Here is a 20,495-nt window from a genome sequence, read left to right on the forward strand (position 1 = left end):
ATGGTCAATTACATTGATAGTTTTCCTAATACTGGACTAACCCTGTATCCTGGTATAAATCCCACCTGCTCATAGCATAAAATCCTTGTGATTCTGTGCCGTTATCACCTTGAGTATTTTGTTCAAAATTTTTGCATTAATATTGTTTAGGTAAATTGTTTTTAATTTTCTTTATTTTAACTCTTTCTGGTTTAGGTATCAGCACCATATTTGTGTCATAAAAGGAGTTTGGTAGGACTCTTTTCTCACCTATAGTGAGGAAATAGTTTATATTTCCAATATAAACTAGTTTTTATATAAAAATATCAAATATATTTTATATAAAATAGTTTAAATTTCCAAATAGTTTATATAATATTGGAATTAATTGTTCTTTGAGTGCTTGGTAGAATTAACTTCTGAACTTATCTAGCCCTGGGGATTTTTTATTAGGGAGTTCATTAATGGTTTGTTCAATTTCTTTTTTCAAAGATAGGGTATTTTAAGGCATTCTATTCCCTGATCTGTTAATCTAGGTAATTTATATTTCCATAAATATTCATCAATTTTTTTCATATTGTCAGATTTATTGGCATATAATTGAGCAAAATTTTTCCAAATAATTGCTCTAATTGCTTCTTTATTTGGTGGTAATTTCACTGTTTTCATTTTTTATTCTGGATATTTGGGTTTTTCTTTCTTTTTATAAATCAAATTAACCAATGACTTATCTATTTTGCTGGTTGTTTCATAAAGACAGCTCCTAGATATATTTATTAGATCGATAGTTTATTTTTTACTTTCAATCATTAATCTCACCTTTGATGTTCAGGATTGCTAATTTGATGCTCAATTGGGGATATTTAATTAGTGCTTTTTCTAGTTTTTTAAATTGCATACCCAATTCATTGAACTGTTCTTTTTCAATTTGGTTGATGTAAGAATTTAGAGAAATAAAATTTCCCCTCAGTACTGCTTTAGCTGCATCTCATAAATTTTAGTATGTGGTCTCATTGTTTTGTGGTATGTGGTCTCTTTAATGAAATCACTGATACTTTCTATGATTTGTTCTTTGACCCACTTATTCATTAGGATTAGATTATTTAGTTTCCAACTAATTTTTAATCTATCTTTCCACTGCCCTTTGTTGAATGTAATTTTTTGCATTATGATATAAAAAGAATACATTTAATATTTTTGCCTTTCTACATTTGATTTTTTAGGTTTTTATGCCCTAATACATGGTCACTTTTGGGTAGGTGTCATGTGCTCCTGAAAAAAGGTATATTCCTTTCTCTTCCCATTGAGTTGTCTCCAAAGGTCTGTCGTATCTAACTTTTCTGATATTGTACTTACCCCCTTAGAACCTTTATTTTAGTTGGATTTATCAAGCTCAGAGAGGGGAAATTTGAGGTCTACCACTAGCATAATTTTGCTGACTATTTCTTCCTGTAACTCACTTAATTTCTCCTTTAAGAATCTGGATTCTATAGCACTCTGTGCATATATGTTTAGTATTGATATTACTTCATTGTCTATAGTATCTTTTAGCAAAATGTTATTTTCTTCCTCACCTCTTTTAATTAGGTTCATTTTTGCATTTATTTTGTCTGAGATCAGGACTGCTACCTCTGTTTTTTTTTTTTTTTACTTCAGCTGAAGCATAAAAATTCTGCTCCAGCCCCTTACCCTTACTCTTATATAATATTTGTAGGATTCTGATATTTTGTAGGATCTGATGTTTGATCCACTCTAACTATTTCCATTTCATGGGAGAGTTCATCCCAATCATATTCACAATTATGATTACTAACTGTATATTTCCCTCCATCCTATTTTTCCTCCTGTTTGTCATCTCTCCTCTTTTACCCATTCCCTCCAATACAGCCCAACATATTGCTTCTGTCTACCACCTCCCCTGATCTGCCCTATCTTCTCTTGGTCCCCCTCCCCCTTTACTTTGTTTCCTCTCCTCTTACTTTCCTGCTGGGTAAGATAGGCTTCTCTATTCAGCTGATTATGTATATTATTCTCTCTTTGAAGCAGTACTAATGAGAGTAAGGTTCAAGCAATACCCATCACACACCTTCTCATCTTTCCTCTCCATTGTAATAGGTCTTTTGTACCTCTTCATGTGAAATAATTTATCCCATTCTACCTCTCCCTTTCTTCTGCACCCAGTGTACTCCTCTTTCTCATCTCTTAATTATTTTTATGTAATTCCCTCAAATTCACCTTATACCCATGCCTGCTGTGTGTGTATATTCCTTCTAACTATACTATTAGTGATACAATTTTTAAGAATTACAAGTATCAGGGGCAACCAGGTGGCGCAGTGAGTAAGAGCGCCGGCCCCAGCATCAGGAGACCTGGGATCAGTTCTGGCCTCAGATACTCGGCACCCACACAAAAATAACTGGCCACGTAACCTTGAGCAAATTATTTAACCCCAATTGCTTTAAAAAAAAAGAATTACAAGTATCATCTTCCCATGTAGGAACATAAACAGTTTGGCTCTACTGAACCCCTTGTGTTTTATTTTCTCCTTTTACCTGTTTATGCTTCTCTTGGTTCTTGATATTGGGGTTCAAATTTTTTTATTTAATTCTGGTCTTCTTATAAAAGCTTGAAATCCTTCTATTGCACTGAATGACCATTTCCCCCTTAATGTATTATGCTTAATTTCCTCAGATAAATGATTCTTGCTTGTGGTTCTAGTTCATTTGCCTTCCAGAATATTATGTTACATAGCCTTCAGTCTTTTAATATTGCAGCTGCTAAGTCCTATGCAATCCTGATTGTGGCTCTCCAATATTTGAATTGTTTCTTTCTGGCCATTTGCAGTACTGTTTCCTTGACCTGATAGTTCTGAACTTTAACTATAATGCTCCTTGGAGATTTATTTGGGGATCTCTTTCCTGAGGTGTTTGGTGGATTCTTTCAATGCCTGTTTCACTCTTTGGTTCCACAGTGAAAGGTTTTTAAGGATTGAAGAGGTCTAGGAATGTTGGTAGGTAGCAAAGGAGCATGTAACTAAAGAAAGAATGAATTCTGGAAAGGGAGGTATAATAGTGGAAGCAATCTATTGGAGAAAACAAGTATAGATGGACCCTTTCTTAAAATGTTTAGTTAAGTAGTATTTATCTAAAACCAAGAGCAAGCATTATCTGAAATGGGGATGAACTGGAAGCCTTCTCAATGAGATCAGGGGTGAAGCAAGGATGTTCCTTGTCACCATCATTATTTGATTTTGTACTAGAAATGCCAGTTATAGAAATAAAACAAAAAGAAAGAAATTGAAGGAATAACCATAGAGAATGAGGAAACAAAACTATCACTCTTTGCAGATGATATAATATGCTTAAAAGAACCCAATAGAATCAACTAAGAAACTAGTAGAAACAATTAATAACTTTAGCAAAGTTTCAGGGTATAAAATAAACCCATATAAATCATCAATATTTATATATACAACAAAACACAACAGGAAGAAATGGAGAAATTTCATTTAAAATAATTTCAGAATAAATGTAGCTTTCCTTAAAATGACAATAGTATCTATTTAAAACCGTCAGTAAATATTATCTATAATGGGGATAAGCTAGAAGTCTTGCCAATAAGATCAATGCTGAAGCAAGTAATGACCATTATCACCACTATTAATCAATATTGTACTAGAAATATTAGATACAGCAATAAGAGAAGGAGAAATTGAAGGAAGTGGAATATGCAATGAAAAAAGAAAATGATCACTTTTGTAGATGATATAATGGTATACTTGGAAATTCCTAGAGAATCAATTAAAAATAGTTGAAATAATTAACAACTTCAGCAAAGTTGCAGGACATAAAATAAACACATAATTCATCAGCATTTCTCTATATGACCAACAAAGTCCAGCAGCAAGAAATAAACAAATAAATTCCATTTAAAATACCTGTAGACAACATAAAATACTTGAAAATCTACTTGCAAAGACAAACCCAGGAACTATATGAACACAATTATAATACACTTTTCACACAAAGAGCTAAACAATTGGAGAATATTAATTGTTCATGGGTAGGCTGAACCAATATAATAAAAAATGACAATTCTACCTAAGCTAATTTACTGATTCAGTGCCATACCAAACTACCAAAAATTATTTGATAGAGCCAAAAAAAAATAACAAAATTCATCCAGAAGAACAAAAGGTCAAGAATATCAAGGAAATCAGTGAAAAAAATGTGAAAGAAGGTCGTATCTGATCTCAAATTGTATTGTTGTTTTTCAATCATTCACTTCAGCCTAACTCTTCATGATCCCATGGACCAAGGCATACCTTCTGTTCTCCACTATCTCCTGAAATCTATCTCAGCTTATGTTTATAAGCTTCAGTTTCAAGTGTTATCCTTCCAAAAATAGTCCTTAAGTATTGACTGATTATTATTTAAATATTGATTGATTTTATATCCTTGGTGTCCAAGTGATTCTCAAAAGTCTTCTCCAGCTCCACAATTTGAAAACATCAATTCTGCATTCCTGATAGTCCAACTCTTACAGCCATACATTACTAGTAGGAAAATCATAGCTTTGACTATATTTTGTTGGCAAGGTAATGTTTCTGCTTTTTAGTATGCTGTCCAGATTTGCCATAGTTTTCCTTCCAAGTAGCAAGCATCTTTTAATTTCATGGCTGCAGTTGCCATATGCAGTGATCTTTGAGCCCAAGAATATAAAATCTTACATTGTTCCCTTTCTTTTCCCTCTGTTTGCCAGGAAATAATGGGACCAGATGCCATGATCTTAGAGGAGGTTTTTTTTTTTTGATGTTCAGCTTCTTGCCAGCTTGTAAACTCCTCTCTTTCACCCTCATCAAGAGGCTTCTTAATTCTTCACTTTTTGCCATCAGTATTGCATCGTCTGTATATCTGAGATTATTGATATTTTCACAGCAACCTTAATTCCAATTTTTGGTTCATCTAGCCTAGCATTTTGCATCATGTACTCTGCATATAAATTAAATAAGGTGACATTATTGTCATCCTTCTTTCCCAATCTTGAACCAATATGCATTTCTAACTATTGCTTCTTGGACCACATAAAGACTCTTCAGGAGACAAGTAAGATGATTTAGTACTTCCATTTCTTTTAGAGCTTGCCAAAATTTGATGCAATCCACACAATCAAAGGGTTTGGTGTAGTCAATGAAACTAAGTTCAATGTTTCAATGTTTTTCTGATTCCCTTGCTTCCTCCAGAATCCAGAAAATATTGCAAATTTTGTCTCTGATTCCTTTGCCTCTCTGGAAACCAGCCTGTACCTCTGATAATCCTCAGTTTACATATTGCTGAAACTTGCAAAATTTAGCTGGCAAAATCTTAAGCATAACCTTGCTGGTTTGTGAAATAAGCACCGTTGTTCAGTAGTTTGAACATTCTTTGGCATTGCACTTCTTAGGATTGGGACATAAACTGTTCTTTTCCAATCCAGTGGATACCACTGAGTTTTCCAAATTTGCTGGCATATTGAGTGCATAACTGTAACAGCATCATCTGTTAGGATTTTAAATAATTCTGCTAGAATTCCATTACTTCCACCAGCCTTATTGGTGCTTCTTGAGGCCCACTTGACTTTACTCTCTAGGATGTATGGCTCTAAGTCAGCAACTACACCATTATAGTTATTTGTGATGTTAATACCTTTCTTGTATAGTTCTTCTGTATACTATTGTTATCTCTTCTGTATTACAAAGTAGTAATCAACAAAACAGTCTGGTAATGGCTAAGAAATAGAGTGGTGGATCAGTGGAATAGATTAGCTGCACAATACAGAGTAGTAAATGACAATAGCAATCTAGTGTTTGATAAAGGCAAAGATCTCTGCTTTTGGGACAAGAATTCACTATTTGACAAAATCGCTAGAAAACTGAAACTAGGTACAGACCAGCATCTTACACAATATACTAAGATGAGGTCAAAATGAGTATATGATTTAGACATAAAGGATAATATCATAAGCAAACTGGGGGAGCATGGAATATTGTACTGGTCAGATGTATAAATAAAGGAAGTATTTATGACCAAACAATAGATAGAGAGCATTAAGGAATGTAAAATGGAGTTTGATTACATTAAATTAAAAGGCGTTTATACAAACAAAATCAATGCAACCAAGATTAGAAAGAAAGCAGAAAACTGGGGGAAAATTTTTGTAGCACATTTTTCTGATAAAGCTCTCATTTTTCAATACATAGAAACTGAGTCAAATTTATAAGAATATGAGTCATTCCCCAACTGATAAATGATCAAAGGAGATGAATAAGCAGTTTTCAGATGAAGAAATCAAAGCTATCTATAGTCATATAAAAATGCTCCAAATCACTATAGATTAGAGAAATACAAATTAAAACTACTTTAAGGTACCACCTCACATATATCAGATTGGCTCATATGGCAGAAAATAAAAATAAAAACTGTTAGAGGGAATGCAGGAAAAATCAAGACAAATATATAGTTAGTGGAGTTGTGAACTGATCCCAACCACTCTGAAGAGCAAGTGGCAACTATGTGTAACAGACTATAAAACTATGCATACCCTTTTACCCAGCATTACCTATAGTAGTTCTATAACCCAAAGAGTTTTCTTTTTGAAAAAGAAAAGGAAAATGACCTATTTGTACAAAAGTATTTATAGCAGATATTTTTGCAGTGACAAAAAATTAGAAATTGATAGGATGTCCATTAATGCATGATGCCCATTGGGAAGTGGCTGAAGAAGTGGTAATATACAACTGTGATTGAATATTATTGTGCTAAAAGAAGCAACAAGCAGGATACTTTCAGAAAACCCTGCAAAGACTTGTATGGACTGATGCAGAGTGAAGTGAGAAAAACCAGAACATGGTACACAGTAACAGCAATATTGTACAACAATCGCCTGATTTAGCTATGTTCAGCAATACAATGATCCATGACAATTCTAAAGTACTTATGATGAAAAATGCTATCCACCTCCAGAGATAAAGTCTGAATGCAGATCAAAGCATACTTTTTAAACTTATTTATTTATTTTTCTGATTTACATCATTTATTTCCACCAGGTTTTGAGTTACAAATTTTCTCCCCATTTTTCCCCTACCCACCACCCCAAAATAGCAGTCCCACAGGATATCCCCTACTCCAATCTGCTCTCTCCCATATTTTCTCCCATACCCCTTTCAACTTTTCCAGTGGCTCTCTATGCCCCAGTGCATGTAAATCTTATTTCCCAATTACATGTAAAATAGCATTAATAATAATATATATATTGAATATTTGATTTTAAAACTTTGAATTCCAGATTCATTGCCTTCTTCCCTTGTCACCCACCCTTACTGGGAAGATAAGCAGTTCAGTATAGGTTGTACATGTGTGGCTAATGCAAAACAATAACAGTAGATATATTGTAAAAGACTGATTATATTTCCCTCCCTCCTATCCCACCTCCCACTTGTTCTATTCTCTACTTTGATCACGTCCCTTTTCAAAACTGGGTGCTTCCAACTTCCCTCCCTCCCAGCCTGCCCTCTCTTCCATCATCCCCCATCTCATCCCCTTCCACCCCCCTACACTTCTGGAGGGTGAGATACCCTATTTAGCATGTATTTCATTCCCTCCTCAAGGCAAATTCAATGGGAATAAGGTTGACCCATTTCCTTTTGCCTTCCTATTCTTTCCCTCCATTGTAACCATTTTCCCTTACCTCTTCTATATGAGATAGTTTACCCCATTCTGTTTCTCCCCATCTCCTCTCATTATTATTAGGGATACCTCTCTCACCTCTTAATTTCACCTTTTAAGTATCATCTCTTTCTGTTCAATTGATACTGTGCCTTCTATCTATGCATACCTGTAAACATATATATACACATTCACATATGTATTCATATGCCCAGATACCCTTACATATAGACTATATAGACACATATATATGTATATATATATATACATATATATATACACATATATATGTATATATATATATATATATTCCCTTTAACTACTGAGACAAGTTTCATAAGTTACAATTATTGTTTTTCCATGTAGGAATGTTAATAGTTCAACTTTGGTAAATTCCTTATGATTTCTTTTCCCTGTTTACCTTCTCAAGCTTCTCTTGCTTCTTGTATCTGAATGTCAAATTTTCTATTCAACTCTGGTTTTTTCAGCAAGAATGCTTGAAAGTCCTCTATTCCACTGAATATTTTCCCCTGAAACATGATACTCAGTTTTTCTGGGTAGGTGACTCTTGGTTTAATCCCAGTTCCTTTGGCCTCCGGAATATCATATTCCAAGCCCTTCAGTCTCTCAGTGTAGAAGCTGCCAGATCCTGGGTTATCCTGATTGTGTTTCCACAATATTCGAATTGTTTCTTCTTGGCTGCTTGTAATATTCTCTCCTTAATCTGGGAATTCTGGAAACTGGCTATAATATTCCTAGGAGTTTTCTTTCTGGGATCTTTTTCAGGAGGTGATCAGTGGATTCTTTCAACCTCTATTTTGCCCTCTGGTTCTAAAACATCAGGGCAGTTTTCTTTGAGAACTTCCTGTAGGATGATTTCTAGGTTCTTACTTTGATCATGACTTTCAGGTAGTCCAATAATTTTTAAATTCTCTCTCCTGGATCTATTTTCCAGGTCAGTGGTTTTTCCCATGAGATATTTCACATTGCCTTCTATTCTTTCATTTGTTTGGGTCTGTTTAACAGCATCTTGATTTCTCATAAAGTCATTAGCTTCTATTTGCTCCAATCTAATTCTGAAGCAAGGATTCTCCTCAGTGAGCTTTTGAGATTCTTTTTCCATCTGGAAAATTTGGCTTTTTAAGGCATTCTTCTCCTCATTGCCTTTATGAGCCTCTTTTGCCATTTGAGTTAGTCTGTTTTTTAAGGTATTATTTTCCTCAGTCAGGCTGTTGACTCTCATTTCATAATTTTCTTGCATTTTTCTCATTTCTCTTCCCAATTTTTCCTCCAATTCTCTTATCTGCTTCTTAAGGTCCTCTATGACCTGTAACCAGCTCATATTTTCCTTTGAAGCTTTTGGTACAGGAATTCTGACTTCACTGTCTTCCTCCTGTTCCATGCTTTGCTTCTTTTTGTCCCTAAAATAGGAGTCTAATGTTGGAATCTTCTGTCTGCTTTGTTTCCTTTGCCTGGTCATATCGCCCCTCAGTCACTTGACCCCTGGGCTTTTTGCCACAGTAGGATTCTGCCACCAGACAGGGGAGCTTTCGTCCCAAATGCTGGGGTTTTCTCAGCTGCCAGAGGTATTAGATGGGTGCCCTCTCTGAGGTCTCCACATGCTCTTGCAAGCTGGACACAAGCCCCAGGACCTCCACCCTAGCCTGAAATCCAGATCCAAGGAGGTTAAAGCAAGATCAATTACCCCTCAGACTGGTACTTGGTCCCCTTACACTCTGCAGGCCAAGAGCTGAAGTTGCCACATGGTGCTGGCTGGCTGTGCTGGCGTCTCAGTGGCTTCTTGCCCCGGGGGCAAAAGACATGCACTCCCACTTACTGGGTCCCAAAGTCCAGACTACACTGATCTCTCACTTTGTCCTTCACATCTATGTGTTGATAAATCTGGAAATGGCTGCAGCTGCTGCTGATTTGGAGTCCCTCCAGCCAGAGGCTGGTCAGGCCCGCCCTGGGGCTAAAGCCTTGGCCTGGGGCTGGGCTGGGCTCCCAGAGCTCTGTGCTGGCTGATTCCTGCCAGCCTTGCCGGGGTGTCCTCAGCAGGAGGTTAGCTTCTCTGTGTCATTTTGTGGGTTCTGCAGCTCCAAAGTTTGTTTAGAGTCCCCTTTTACATGGACTGGGGAAGGTGGAAACCGGAGCAGAGGGGACGTCCTGCTTCTACTCCGCCATCTTGACTCCGCCCCTCACCCCCTAAACTTATTTTTCTTGGTTTTTGTGGAGGGGGGGCTATGTTTTATTTGGCAACATAGTTAATATGGAAATATGTTTTGTATGACTGCATATGTATAATCTATATCAAACTGCATACCTTCTCAAGGAGGAGGGAGAGGAGGGATGAAAAGAGAGAAGTTGGAACTCAAAAAAGTTTTAAATTAATTAAAAATTATTATTATATGTAATTGGAAAAATTAAATATAAAAATTTCCTAAAGCAAAATAAAATAAAATGAATGCTGACAATATACAATACTTGGGAGTCTACCTTTGAAGACAAACCCAGAGACTATATGAACACAATTACAAAGTACTTTTCACACAAATAAAGATCAAAACAATTGGAGAAATGTTAATTGCTCCTGAGCAAACCAAGACAATACAATAAAAATGACAATTCTATCTAAATTCATTTACTGATTCATTGCCATACCAATCAAATTACCAAAGAATTATTTTATAGAACTAGAAAAATAATAACAAAATTTATCTGAAAGAACAAAAGGTTTTCCCTCTCTCTCTTATTTGGTCTTATTTTCTTCCTTTCTCCATTGATCTGACAGGTAAAATTTTCCATGTCCTTATGGTATCTGCTTATAGTATCATCCTTTTTGTTTAAATTGAGTGCCCATTTTGACCATATCTTGGTACACATTGTGAGATGTTGATCCATGTGTGATTTCTTCCAAAATGCTTCCAGTTTTCCCAGAAATTTTTGTAGAAGGTGAGGCCTTGTCCCCAAAGCTTGGATCTTTGACTTTATCAAATACTAGATTACTATAGTCACTTCTTACTGTGTATTGTGTACATGATGTATTCCATTGATCCATTACTCTCTTTCATAGCCAGTACCAGATTGTTTTAATCATCACCACTTTTAATGTAGTTTGAAATCTTTTGCTTCTAAGTTACCTTCCTTCACATTTTTTTCATTTGATTCCCTTAATTTTCTTGAACTTGTGTTCTTTCAGACTTCCTGGAGCTAAGATGGTGGAATAAGAAGTAAGTCCCTCTCATTACTCCTTTACTGACCGTGAAAAAAAAAACAGAAAATAACACCCCAGGAAAAATCCTGGAATGGTGGAGCCAGCAAAAAGACAGGATGCAGAAGTTTTTTAGCTCAAGAGGCTAGGGAACCAGAACAGGATGGGAGGCATCCAGGCAAGCCAGCAGCAAGCCCCACTTCAGCAAACCAGCAGGAGATCTGAGCCCCAGGGTGGTGGAACCAGCAAGTGCCAACACCAGGACCCCCTGCATACCTTCACACAGCCAGGGGAGTTGGCAGACACCAGCACAAAGAACCACCAGCAGCTGAGTCTACCCATACTCTAGCACAGCCCTTGGGGAGGAGGAGATGCCCAGCGGCCAGACCACCCCATCCTCTACACCTCACATTGCAAGTTTCAGTGTAACCCCAGGGAAACACAGAAAAACCTCACCTGGTCTCGGGACACACCATCAAGCTACAGTTCAGCACCAGGTAAGCTACAGCATTATACAGCTTCCAGCGGACAGAACCAGAGGTCCCAGAACACAAAGCCAACAACCAGACCCCCAGCCCCCAGCACAAGAAGCATGGGACAGAGCCCCCTATGTCCCAGAAGCAGAGATCCACATTAAAAGCTAGGAAAAAGGCAAACATAATGAGCAAAAAAGACCATAGATTCTTACTATGAGGGCAGGGAAAATCAAAATACAAATTCAGAAGAGGACAGAATTGTCACTATACCCACATCTAAAACCTCAAAGGGGAATATGAATTGGTCTCAAGCCCAAAAAGCCTTCTTGGAAGAGCTCAAGAAGGATTTGAAAAGTCAAATTAGAGAGGTATAAGAAAAATTGAAAAACAAAATGTAATTGTATTTTCTATTTTAAAAATACAATTGACAAAATGGAAAAAATAATTCACTGAAGAAAACAACTCCTTAAAAAGTAAAATTGGCCAAATGGAAAAGGAGATACAAAAGCTAACTAAAGAAAACAATTCATTAAAAATTGGAATTGGGAAAGAAGAAGCTAATGAGGCATCAAGAATCAAACAAACAAAATCAAAATATTGAAAAAAATAGAAGAAAATGTAAAATACCTCATGGGAAAGACAATTGACCTGGAAAATAGACCCAGGAGAGATAATTTAAGAATTATTGGTCTAACTGAGATCCATTATGAAAAAAAGAGCCTGGACAGTATCTTCCAAAAATCATCAAGGAAAACTGCTCTGAGGTCCTAGAACCAGAAGGTAAAATAGTCTTTGAGAGAATCTACCAATCACCTCCTGAAAGAAATCCCAAATTGAAAACAAGGCAAATTCCAGAATTATCAGATGAAGGAGAAAATACTGCAAGCAGCCAGAAAGAAACAATTCAAATGATGTAGAACTACAGTCAAGATCACATAGGACCTTGCAGCTTCTACATTAAAAGATCAGAGGGATTGGAATATAATTATTTCATAAGGCAAAGGAGCTTGGATTACAACCAAGGATCAACTACCCAGAAAAATTGAGCATAATCTTTCAGAGAAAAAGATAGACATCCAAAGAACTAGGGGACTTCCATACCTTCCTGATGAAAAGACCAGAGTTCAATGAAAAATTTGATCTTCAAATACAAGACTTGAGAGGTATAAAAAGGGAAACAGGAAAGAAAAAAACAACAACATGTTATTCAATAAGGGCAAACTGTTTACATCCCTCCATGGTAAGATGATACTTGTAAATCTTGAGAACTGTATCTTTATTATGACATTTAAAGGAATATACATAGACAAAGGGTGTGGGTATAAATTAACTGATGTGATAATAAAAAAAACATAATTAAGGGATGAAAAGGGATTATAATGAGAGAAGAAGAAAGGAGGGGGAAGAAAAGGGTAAATTACATCACATGAGTAGGCACAAAAACAATACAATATAGTAGAGGGAAAGGAGTGAGGGAGATGAGTACTGTTTGAACTTTGCTCTCATTGTTTTAAGGAGGAAATAACATATGCAGTTAAGTATAGAAATTTAATTTGCCCTAAAGGCAGTAGAAGGGAAAAGGGGAAAGACAAGGGAAAGGGTGGCTAAAAGGAAGGGAAGAAGTACTAAGGGAAAAGGGAAAGAAAAAGGAGGGGTCTGATAGAAGGAAGGGAAGATTGAGGGAGGCAGTGGTCAAAAATAAATCTCTTTTGAGGAGGGAAAGGGAAAAAGGAGAAATAAAAGCATACATGGGGTGGGGGAGAATAGGATGGAGAGAAAGACACAGATAATAATCATAACTGCGAATGTGAAGGGGATGAACTCTCCCACAAAATGGAAGTGGATAGCAGAATGGATTAAAAACCATAATCCTACAATATGTTGTTTACAAGAAACACATTTAAAACAGGGGGATACACACAGGGTAAAGGTAAAAGGTTGGAGTAGAATATATTATGCTTCAGTTGAAGTAAAAAAAAAGCAGAGGTAGCAATGCTAATCTCAGAAAAGCAAAAGCAAAAACAGATCTAATTAAAAGAGATAAGAAAGGAAACTAAAGCCTGCTAAAAGGCACCATAGACAATGAAGCAATATCATTTACTAAACATATATGCACCAAGTGGTATAGCATCCAGATTCTTAAAGGAGAAGTTAAAGGAGCTACAGGAAGAAATAGACAGCAAAATTATACTAGTGGAGGACCTCAACCTCCTCCTCTCTGAACTTTATAAATCTAACCTCAAAATAAACAAGAAAGAAGTTAAGAAGGTGAATAGAATTTTATAAAAGATAGTTATAAAGTTATAAAAGATATAAAGATAGTTGTAAAGTTATAAAAGATAGTTATAAGACAGGTAAACCTCTGGAGAATTGAACGGGGATAGAAAGGACTATACCTTTTTCTTAATGCAAAGAAATGCCACGGAAGGTGGCCTAGCCATACCAGATCTTAAATTGTATTATAAAGGAGTAATCATCAAAACTACTTGGTACTGTCTAAGAAATAGAGGTGTAGATCAGTGGAATAGATTAGGTACACAAGATGTAGTAGTCAATTACTATGGTAATCTACTATTTGATAAACCCAAAGACCCCAGCTTTGGGGATAAGAACTCACTATCAGACAAAAACTGCCGGGAAAGCTGGAAAACACTGTGGCATAAACTGGGCATAGACCAACTTCTAATACTGTATACAAAAATAAAGTCCAAATACATACACAATTTAGGTATAAAGGCTGATACTATGAGCAAATTAGTGAAGCAGGGTATAGTTTATCTGTCAGATTTATGGGAAATGGAGGAATTTATGAGCAAACAAGAGATTGAGAACATTACGAAATATAAAATGGATAATATTGATTATATTAAATTGAAAAGTTTTTGCACAAAGCCAATACAACCAAGATTAGGAGGGAAGCAGCAAACTAAGAAAGAATTTTTACAACCCAGTGTGTCTGATAAAGGCCTCATTTCTAAAATAGAGAACTGAGTCAAATTTATAAGAATACAATTCATTCCCCAATTAATAAATAATAAAAAGCTATGAACAGGTAGTTTTCAGAGGAAGAAATTAAAGCTATCTATAATCATATGAGATAATGCTCAAATTACTATTGATTAGAGAAATGCAAATCAAAACAACTCTGACATGCTACATCACATCCATCAAATTGGCTAACATACAAGACAGGAAAATGATAAATGTTGGAGAAGATGTGGAAAAATTGGAATGCTAATTCATTGTTGGTGGAGTTGTGAACTTATTCAACCATTCTGGAGAGAAATTTTGGAACTATGCCAAAAGGGCTATGAAAATGTGCTTACCCTTTGACCCAGCAATACCACTTCTAGGGCTTTATCCCAAAGAGATCATAAAAATGGGAGAAGGACTCACACATACAAAAATATTTATAGCAGCTCTTTTTGTGGTGGCCAAGAATTGGAAATTGAGGGGATGTCCATCAATGGGGGAATGGCTGAAGACACTGTGGTATGTGAATGTAATGGAATACTATTATGCTCTAAGAAATGATGAACAGATGGACTTCAGAAAAACCTGGAAAGACTTAATATGAACTGATGCTGAGTGAGGGGAGCAGAACCAGGAGAACATTGTACACAGTAACAGGCACAGTGTGCAATGATTGACTTTGATAGGCTTAGCCCTCCTCAGCAATGCAAGGACCTAAAACAATTCCAAAGGACTCATGATGGAAAATGACATCCACATTCAGAGAAAGAACTGAAAAGTCTGAATGCAGAGTGAAGTCAACTATTTTCTTTTATTGTTTTGTTTTGTTTTTTCTTTCTCATGGTTCCTCCCATTCATTCTAATTCTTCAATACAATGTGACTAATGTGAAAATATGTTTAATAGGAATGTATATGTAGAGCCTATATCAAATTGCATGCCATCTTGGGGAGGTGGGATGGGAGGAAGGGGAAAAAATTTTAAATTTATGAAAATGAAAGTTGAAAACTAAAAATAAATTAACTTTAAAAAGAAAAAAATGCTCTAAATCAATATTGATTAGGGAAATGCAATTGAAACAATTCTAAGGTATCACCTCATACCTTCTGGATTGGCTAACATGACAGAAAAGGAAAATGCCAAATGTTGGAGGGGGTATAGAAAAATAGGTACACTAATGCACTATTAGTGTAGCGAACTGGTCTGACCATTCTAGTGAACAATCTGAGCTATGCCTAAAGCACTATAAAAGTGTACATACCCTTGTACATATCCTGTGCATACCCAGCAATACCACCACTAGGTCTGTACCCCCAAAGAGATCAAAGAAAAAAAGAAACAGATCTATATGTTAAAAAAATTATTTATAACAGCTCTTTTTGTGGTGGCAAAGAAACAGAAACTGAGGGGATGCCCATCAATTGGGGAATGGCTGAACAAGTTGTAGTATATGATTGTGATATTATTGGGATTATTATATGATTGGGATATTGTGCTTTTAGAAATGATAAGCAGGTTTGATCTAGCAATATCACTGCTAGGTCTGTATCCCAAAGAAATCATGAAAAAGGGAAAAGGACTTACATGTGCAAAAATATTTATAGGAACCCCTTTTTGTGGTAACAAGATATTGGAAATTGAGAGGATGCCTATCAATTGAGGAATGATTGAACAAGTTGTGGTATGTGAATGGAATGGAATACTATTGTGCAATAAGAAATGAAGAACTGGCAGATTTCAGAAAATCCTAGAAAGATTTGTATGAACTGATGCAAACTGAAATGAGCAGAAACAGGAAGACATTGTACATAGTATCCAGAACATTATATGATGATCAACTGTCAACAACTCAGCTCTTCTCAGCAACACAATGATACACAATGAGTACAAAGGACTCAAGAAGGAAAATGCTATCCACATCCAGATAAAGAACTGATGGACTTTAAATGCAGATTGAAGCATACTTTTTCACTTGCTTTATTCTTTTTTGTATTTTTCCCTTTTTATCTGTTTCTTCTTTCACAACTGTGACTAATATGGGAATATATTTTACACAACAGCACATGTATAACCTAAATCAAATTGCCTACCACTTTTGGAAAAGGGGAGGGAGAAAAATGTGGAATTCCAAATCTTGTAAAAATGAATTCTAAAAATTGTCTTAACATGTAATTGGTAATAACAATAATGGAATACTTAAAAAAAAAAAGAGGTGTGCACAATTTTGTGACTCTTTTGGTATAGTTCCAAATTGTTCTCCAGAGTAGTTACACTAGTTTACAACTCCACCAGCAGTGCATTTGTATCTCAATTTTTCCACACCCCCTCTAGTATTTGTCATTTTCCTTTTCTTCCATGTCAGCCACTCTGGTGGGTGTGGGGTAGTACCTGAGAGTTGTTTTGACTTACAATTTTCTTTTTTTTTTTAAAGCAATTGGGGTTAAGTAACTTGCTCAAGGTTACATGGCCAGGTGTTTTTGAGTATCTGAGCCCAGACTCGATCCCCAGGTCATCCCGACACTGGGGCTGGTGATCTTACTTGCTGTGCTACCTGGCTGCCCCATACAATTTTCTAATCTGTAGTAATTTAGAGCACTTTTTCATATGAAAATTGATAGTTTTGATTTTTTTTCTTCTGGGAACTGCCTTTTCATGTCCTTTGACCCTTGGCAAACTGGGGAACGGAACTTGTTTTTATAAATTTGATTTAGTTCCCTATGTGAAACCTTTGTCAGAGCAAATTGTTGCGATATTGTTCCAATTTCTTATTTTCATTCTGATTTTGTCCACATTGGTTTTGCTTGAGCAAAGGCTTTTCAGATTCATGTAATTCAAAGTTATCTATTTTATTTCCAAAGAAAAAAAGAAATGAGAAGCAGGATGCTTTCAGGAAAACCTAGGGAGACTTATATGAATGGATGCAAAGTTAAGTGAGCAGGATCAGGGAAACATTGTACACAGTAATAGCAATATTGTAACAATGATCAACTGTCAAAGATGTAATTAGCTACACTAATACCAATAATGATGCAGCACAATTCCAAAGGACCCATCATAAAAAAAAACTATGTCTCCAGAGAATAAAGTGATTAGCTCTGAGTGTGGATTGAAGTATACTTTTTTAAACATTCTTTGTTTTTCTTCTTTTTTTTTTTTTTGCAATATGGCTAATATGGAAATATGTTTTGCATTATTTCACATGTATAATTGATATCTTATTGCTTACCTTTTCAATGAGTGGGGGAGGGGCTAGAAGGAAGAAAAGAATTTGGAACCCAAATGTAAAAAAAGAATGCTAAAAATAAATTTTTTAAAGAAAAAAAGAAAACATATACATAGAGGAAGTTTATATTGGCAAGAAGGGTTATCTCTTCATCTAAAACTGGAGTGAGAAGCAAATAGTGTGATTCTGAGAGAGAGAAAAGTACAAGATGTAGCTCACCAAGTATGACCCTCAATTTACTCATTTTAATGTGTCACCATCCTCAACTGAGAGAATGGCTAGAGGGGGTGATGTGGCCAATTTGAGGAGAGAAGATTTAGAAGAACTAAAGAGGGTTTTGGAACAAAGAATCAATTAGGGGTGAAATGTTGGTTTGTCAAATGTCATGTGTTTTTTAAAACTTCTATGTTTTTCATTTTTGTTCTATTAATGGGAGTTCTTCACAGACAGAATTTTGACAAATGAATTTGATGGTTTGTAAATTTGAATGGTATTGAAATTAAGCTTTGATAGAGTTCTAATTAGATCTGTTTTATCAGGGGCATTTAAACTGATTAGCATACTGGATAGGCTGTCATTGATGGGAGAAGGGAGTTTCATTTCTATAAAGGTGTTGAACTTTGATTTTTATCTTTTTATATTTATAGTTAATTTCTGGATTCATTTACCGTGAAGTGTTAAATTGGGAGTCATTGGCTTGGAACAATTCAGACATTTGCATTAAATAAAGTAGAATTTACCAAGTGAATTAACTGAGATGTCCCTGGAACCTGAGATTGAAAAAGTGGAGTGCCCTTTTATTTCTGATAGATTGCCAATCAACCATATTATGATTAGATTAGCATTGTGGAGATCCCTAATTAGAGAAGATGCTTTGGAAACTTTGCCCCTACTTGATCTGATTTGGAGTAATTCACTGAATTCCTGCTTTCTGGCTGACATTTAAAAGGGAAGCTTGTGAACACTGACAATTGCTTCCAGATTTTGATACAAAGCCATTTTAACCCAGCATGAGGTACCTGGTCAACCTGAAATGCTGAAGATGGAGAACCTGGTACTTTTTCCCTTTTAGTAATTTTTTTAAAAAGTAAAGTCTTGTCTTATCCAGAATTTTTGGACTATAAATTCATTTCGTTCTTGATTTTCCAGGAAAGCACTCAGAGTTAAATGACTTATCTAGGGTCATTCAACTAGTAAGTGTCTGAGGCCAAATTGGAACTCAGGTCCTCCTGCATGGGTGTTCTATCCACTACATCACCAGCTGCCCCTCATAAATTTCTCTTCTTCCTCTTATATTCTGACAGGAAAGAGGCAAGTGCTCAGAGCTGAGAGCTAAACTGAGCATCATTGTTATCAGGACACCTGGGTTCTTCTTACTCTTTTCTTTTGGCCTGGGGCTCTATGTAACAGAACTGTGGTTAAGTTTGTCTCCCTAGTTTTTGGGAGAAGAGGAGGCTTCCCCTTTTAATGGATGATGAAACCACCAGGGTACCTTTGAACATCACTGCTGATTCACCCAGAGTCATTGGTATAAAATAGCAGCAAAGGTATAAACGTGGCTAGGAAATCAGGTCGCTGGTAAGTAATACCTTTTGCTCCCAAGGTCAATTCAATTGTCACCATCTACACCAGGCCTGTCCCAGTTCCCAGAATGGCTAGGCTCCCCTTTCTCCCTCAGGTCCCATCCCGCCCCCAAAACACACACACACACACACACACACACACACACACAGACACACACACACACCACTCCTTCACTCCTTTGTATAAATTTTGCATTTCCTCGTCTGTTCAGAGTGTTTTCCCTAGTAGATAAACAAGTTAAGATCCTACAGGCTTGGGACTGTTAGGAAGTGTTCTATTTTTATGTCGGTATTCTCAAGCACCTGGCATGCAGCAGGTGCTTCATAAATGCTTGTTGAAATGAATTAAATCCAACTGAATTGGATGTGCTTCCTGGAGTCTGCTCCGGGAACCAGCGGGCCCATAAAAGAGCTCTGACCTCCTTAGCTTTCCAAACCCCGCCCAGCTCTGGCCTAAGGGCCTTCCTTAATCACTTTGTCGGTCAGCTAGTGCGGCCCCAGTGAACAGCAGGTGTCACCCTTTTTGCTTCCAAACCAGAGTCCCCACCAGGTACTTGCCAAGCGCCCCAAGCCGGGCCCGAGGAGCGCTCCCCACCCGTGGCGTAGCGGCGTGCGGCGGGGGCACGTCTAAGTGTCCCTGTCCCCACGCGCGCGGAAGGACATCCACGTGGGCCGCTGTTTTCTTCCCGAAAGGAGGGGCGCGAGAGGCCGCGCTGGCCTGGAGATGCCAGGAGGAGCCAGGAGAAGTCCTGGATGCTGAATTGGTTCTTGGGCGCCCAGCTCCCGCCTTCTCTCTCCCTCTCCTCCGCCTTCGGCCTTCGGGCACCCGACCCAGTTTCCCGCAGCAGCGCTGAGGCGGGATCAGCGGCAGCCGCGGCCGCCGGGATTCAGTGGCGAGCGAGAGCTGAGGCGGCTGCTGCTGCTGCTGCAGCTGCAGCGAGCGCGCCCCGACCATGACTGCGGCAGCGGCCGCGGCTGTGGCGGCCGCTGACACTGACCCGGACCCAGACCCACAGCCGCTGAGGTACCTCGTACAACTTCACTTCGTAAATGAAGAGCAGCTCCTGGACGGCCTGCAACCCTTCCGCCGCAACTCGAAACCCCTCCTGCTGGAGGTGCATCTTGGGGAAGAAGATGCAGACTTGGTGGTGACCGATGGTGAGTCCTAGGTATCCTGACCTTTGGCCAGAACTTGAGATGCAGGCCAGCGGATTTGGGAGGAGCAGTGTCGTCCCTGGCTGGGAGGGGGGAGGGGGGACAAGGCTAGAAGAAGGGGGGAGGTGGACCAAGAGAAGAGTGTGAAGTGAGACGGTAATAAGTGGGAGGGTCTGGGTGAGAGGATTCATGA

General features: G+C 37.4%; 1 protein-coding gene across 1 annotated transcript in view; it reads left to right on the forward strand.

Annotated features, from left to right (window-relative positions):
• The first annotated feature begins 19,382 nt into the window (after positions 1-19,382).
• Positions 19,383-20,495, forward strand: part of LOC138163249 (histone-arginine methyltransferase CARM1-like) — a 269,638-nt gene continuing 268,525 nt past the window's right edge. The window contains exon 1 of the mRNA XM_069090797.1: positions 19,383-20,305. Coding sequence (XP_068946898.1) covers positions 20,101-20,305 — 205 coding nt within the window. The 5' untranslated portion in view covers positions 19,383-20,100. The remainder of the gene's footprint in view (positions 20,306-20,495) is intronic.

This window comes from Petaurus breviceps, unplaced genomic scaffold, assembly GCF_028583685.1.
Source record: "Petaurus breviceps papuanus isolate PSGF00001 unplaced genomic scaffold, PetGlider_PUasm1.0 187, whole genome shotgun sequence".
In the NCBI taxonomy this organism is placed as follows: Eukaryota; Metazoa; Chordata; class Mammalia; order Diprotodontia; family Petauridae; genus Petaurus; species Petaurus breviceps.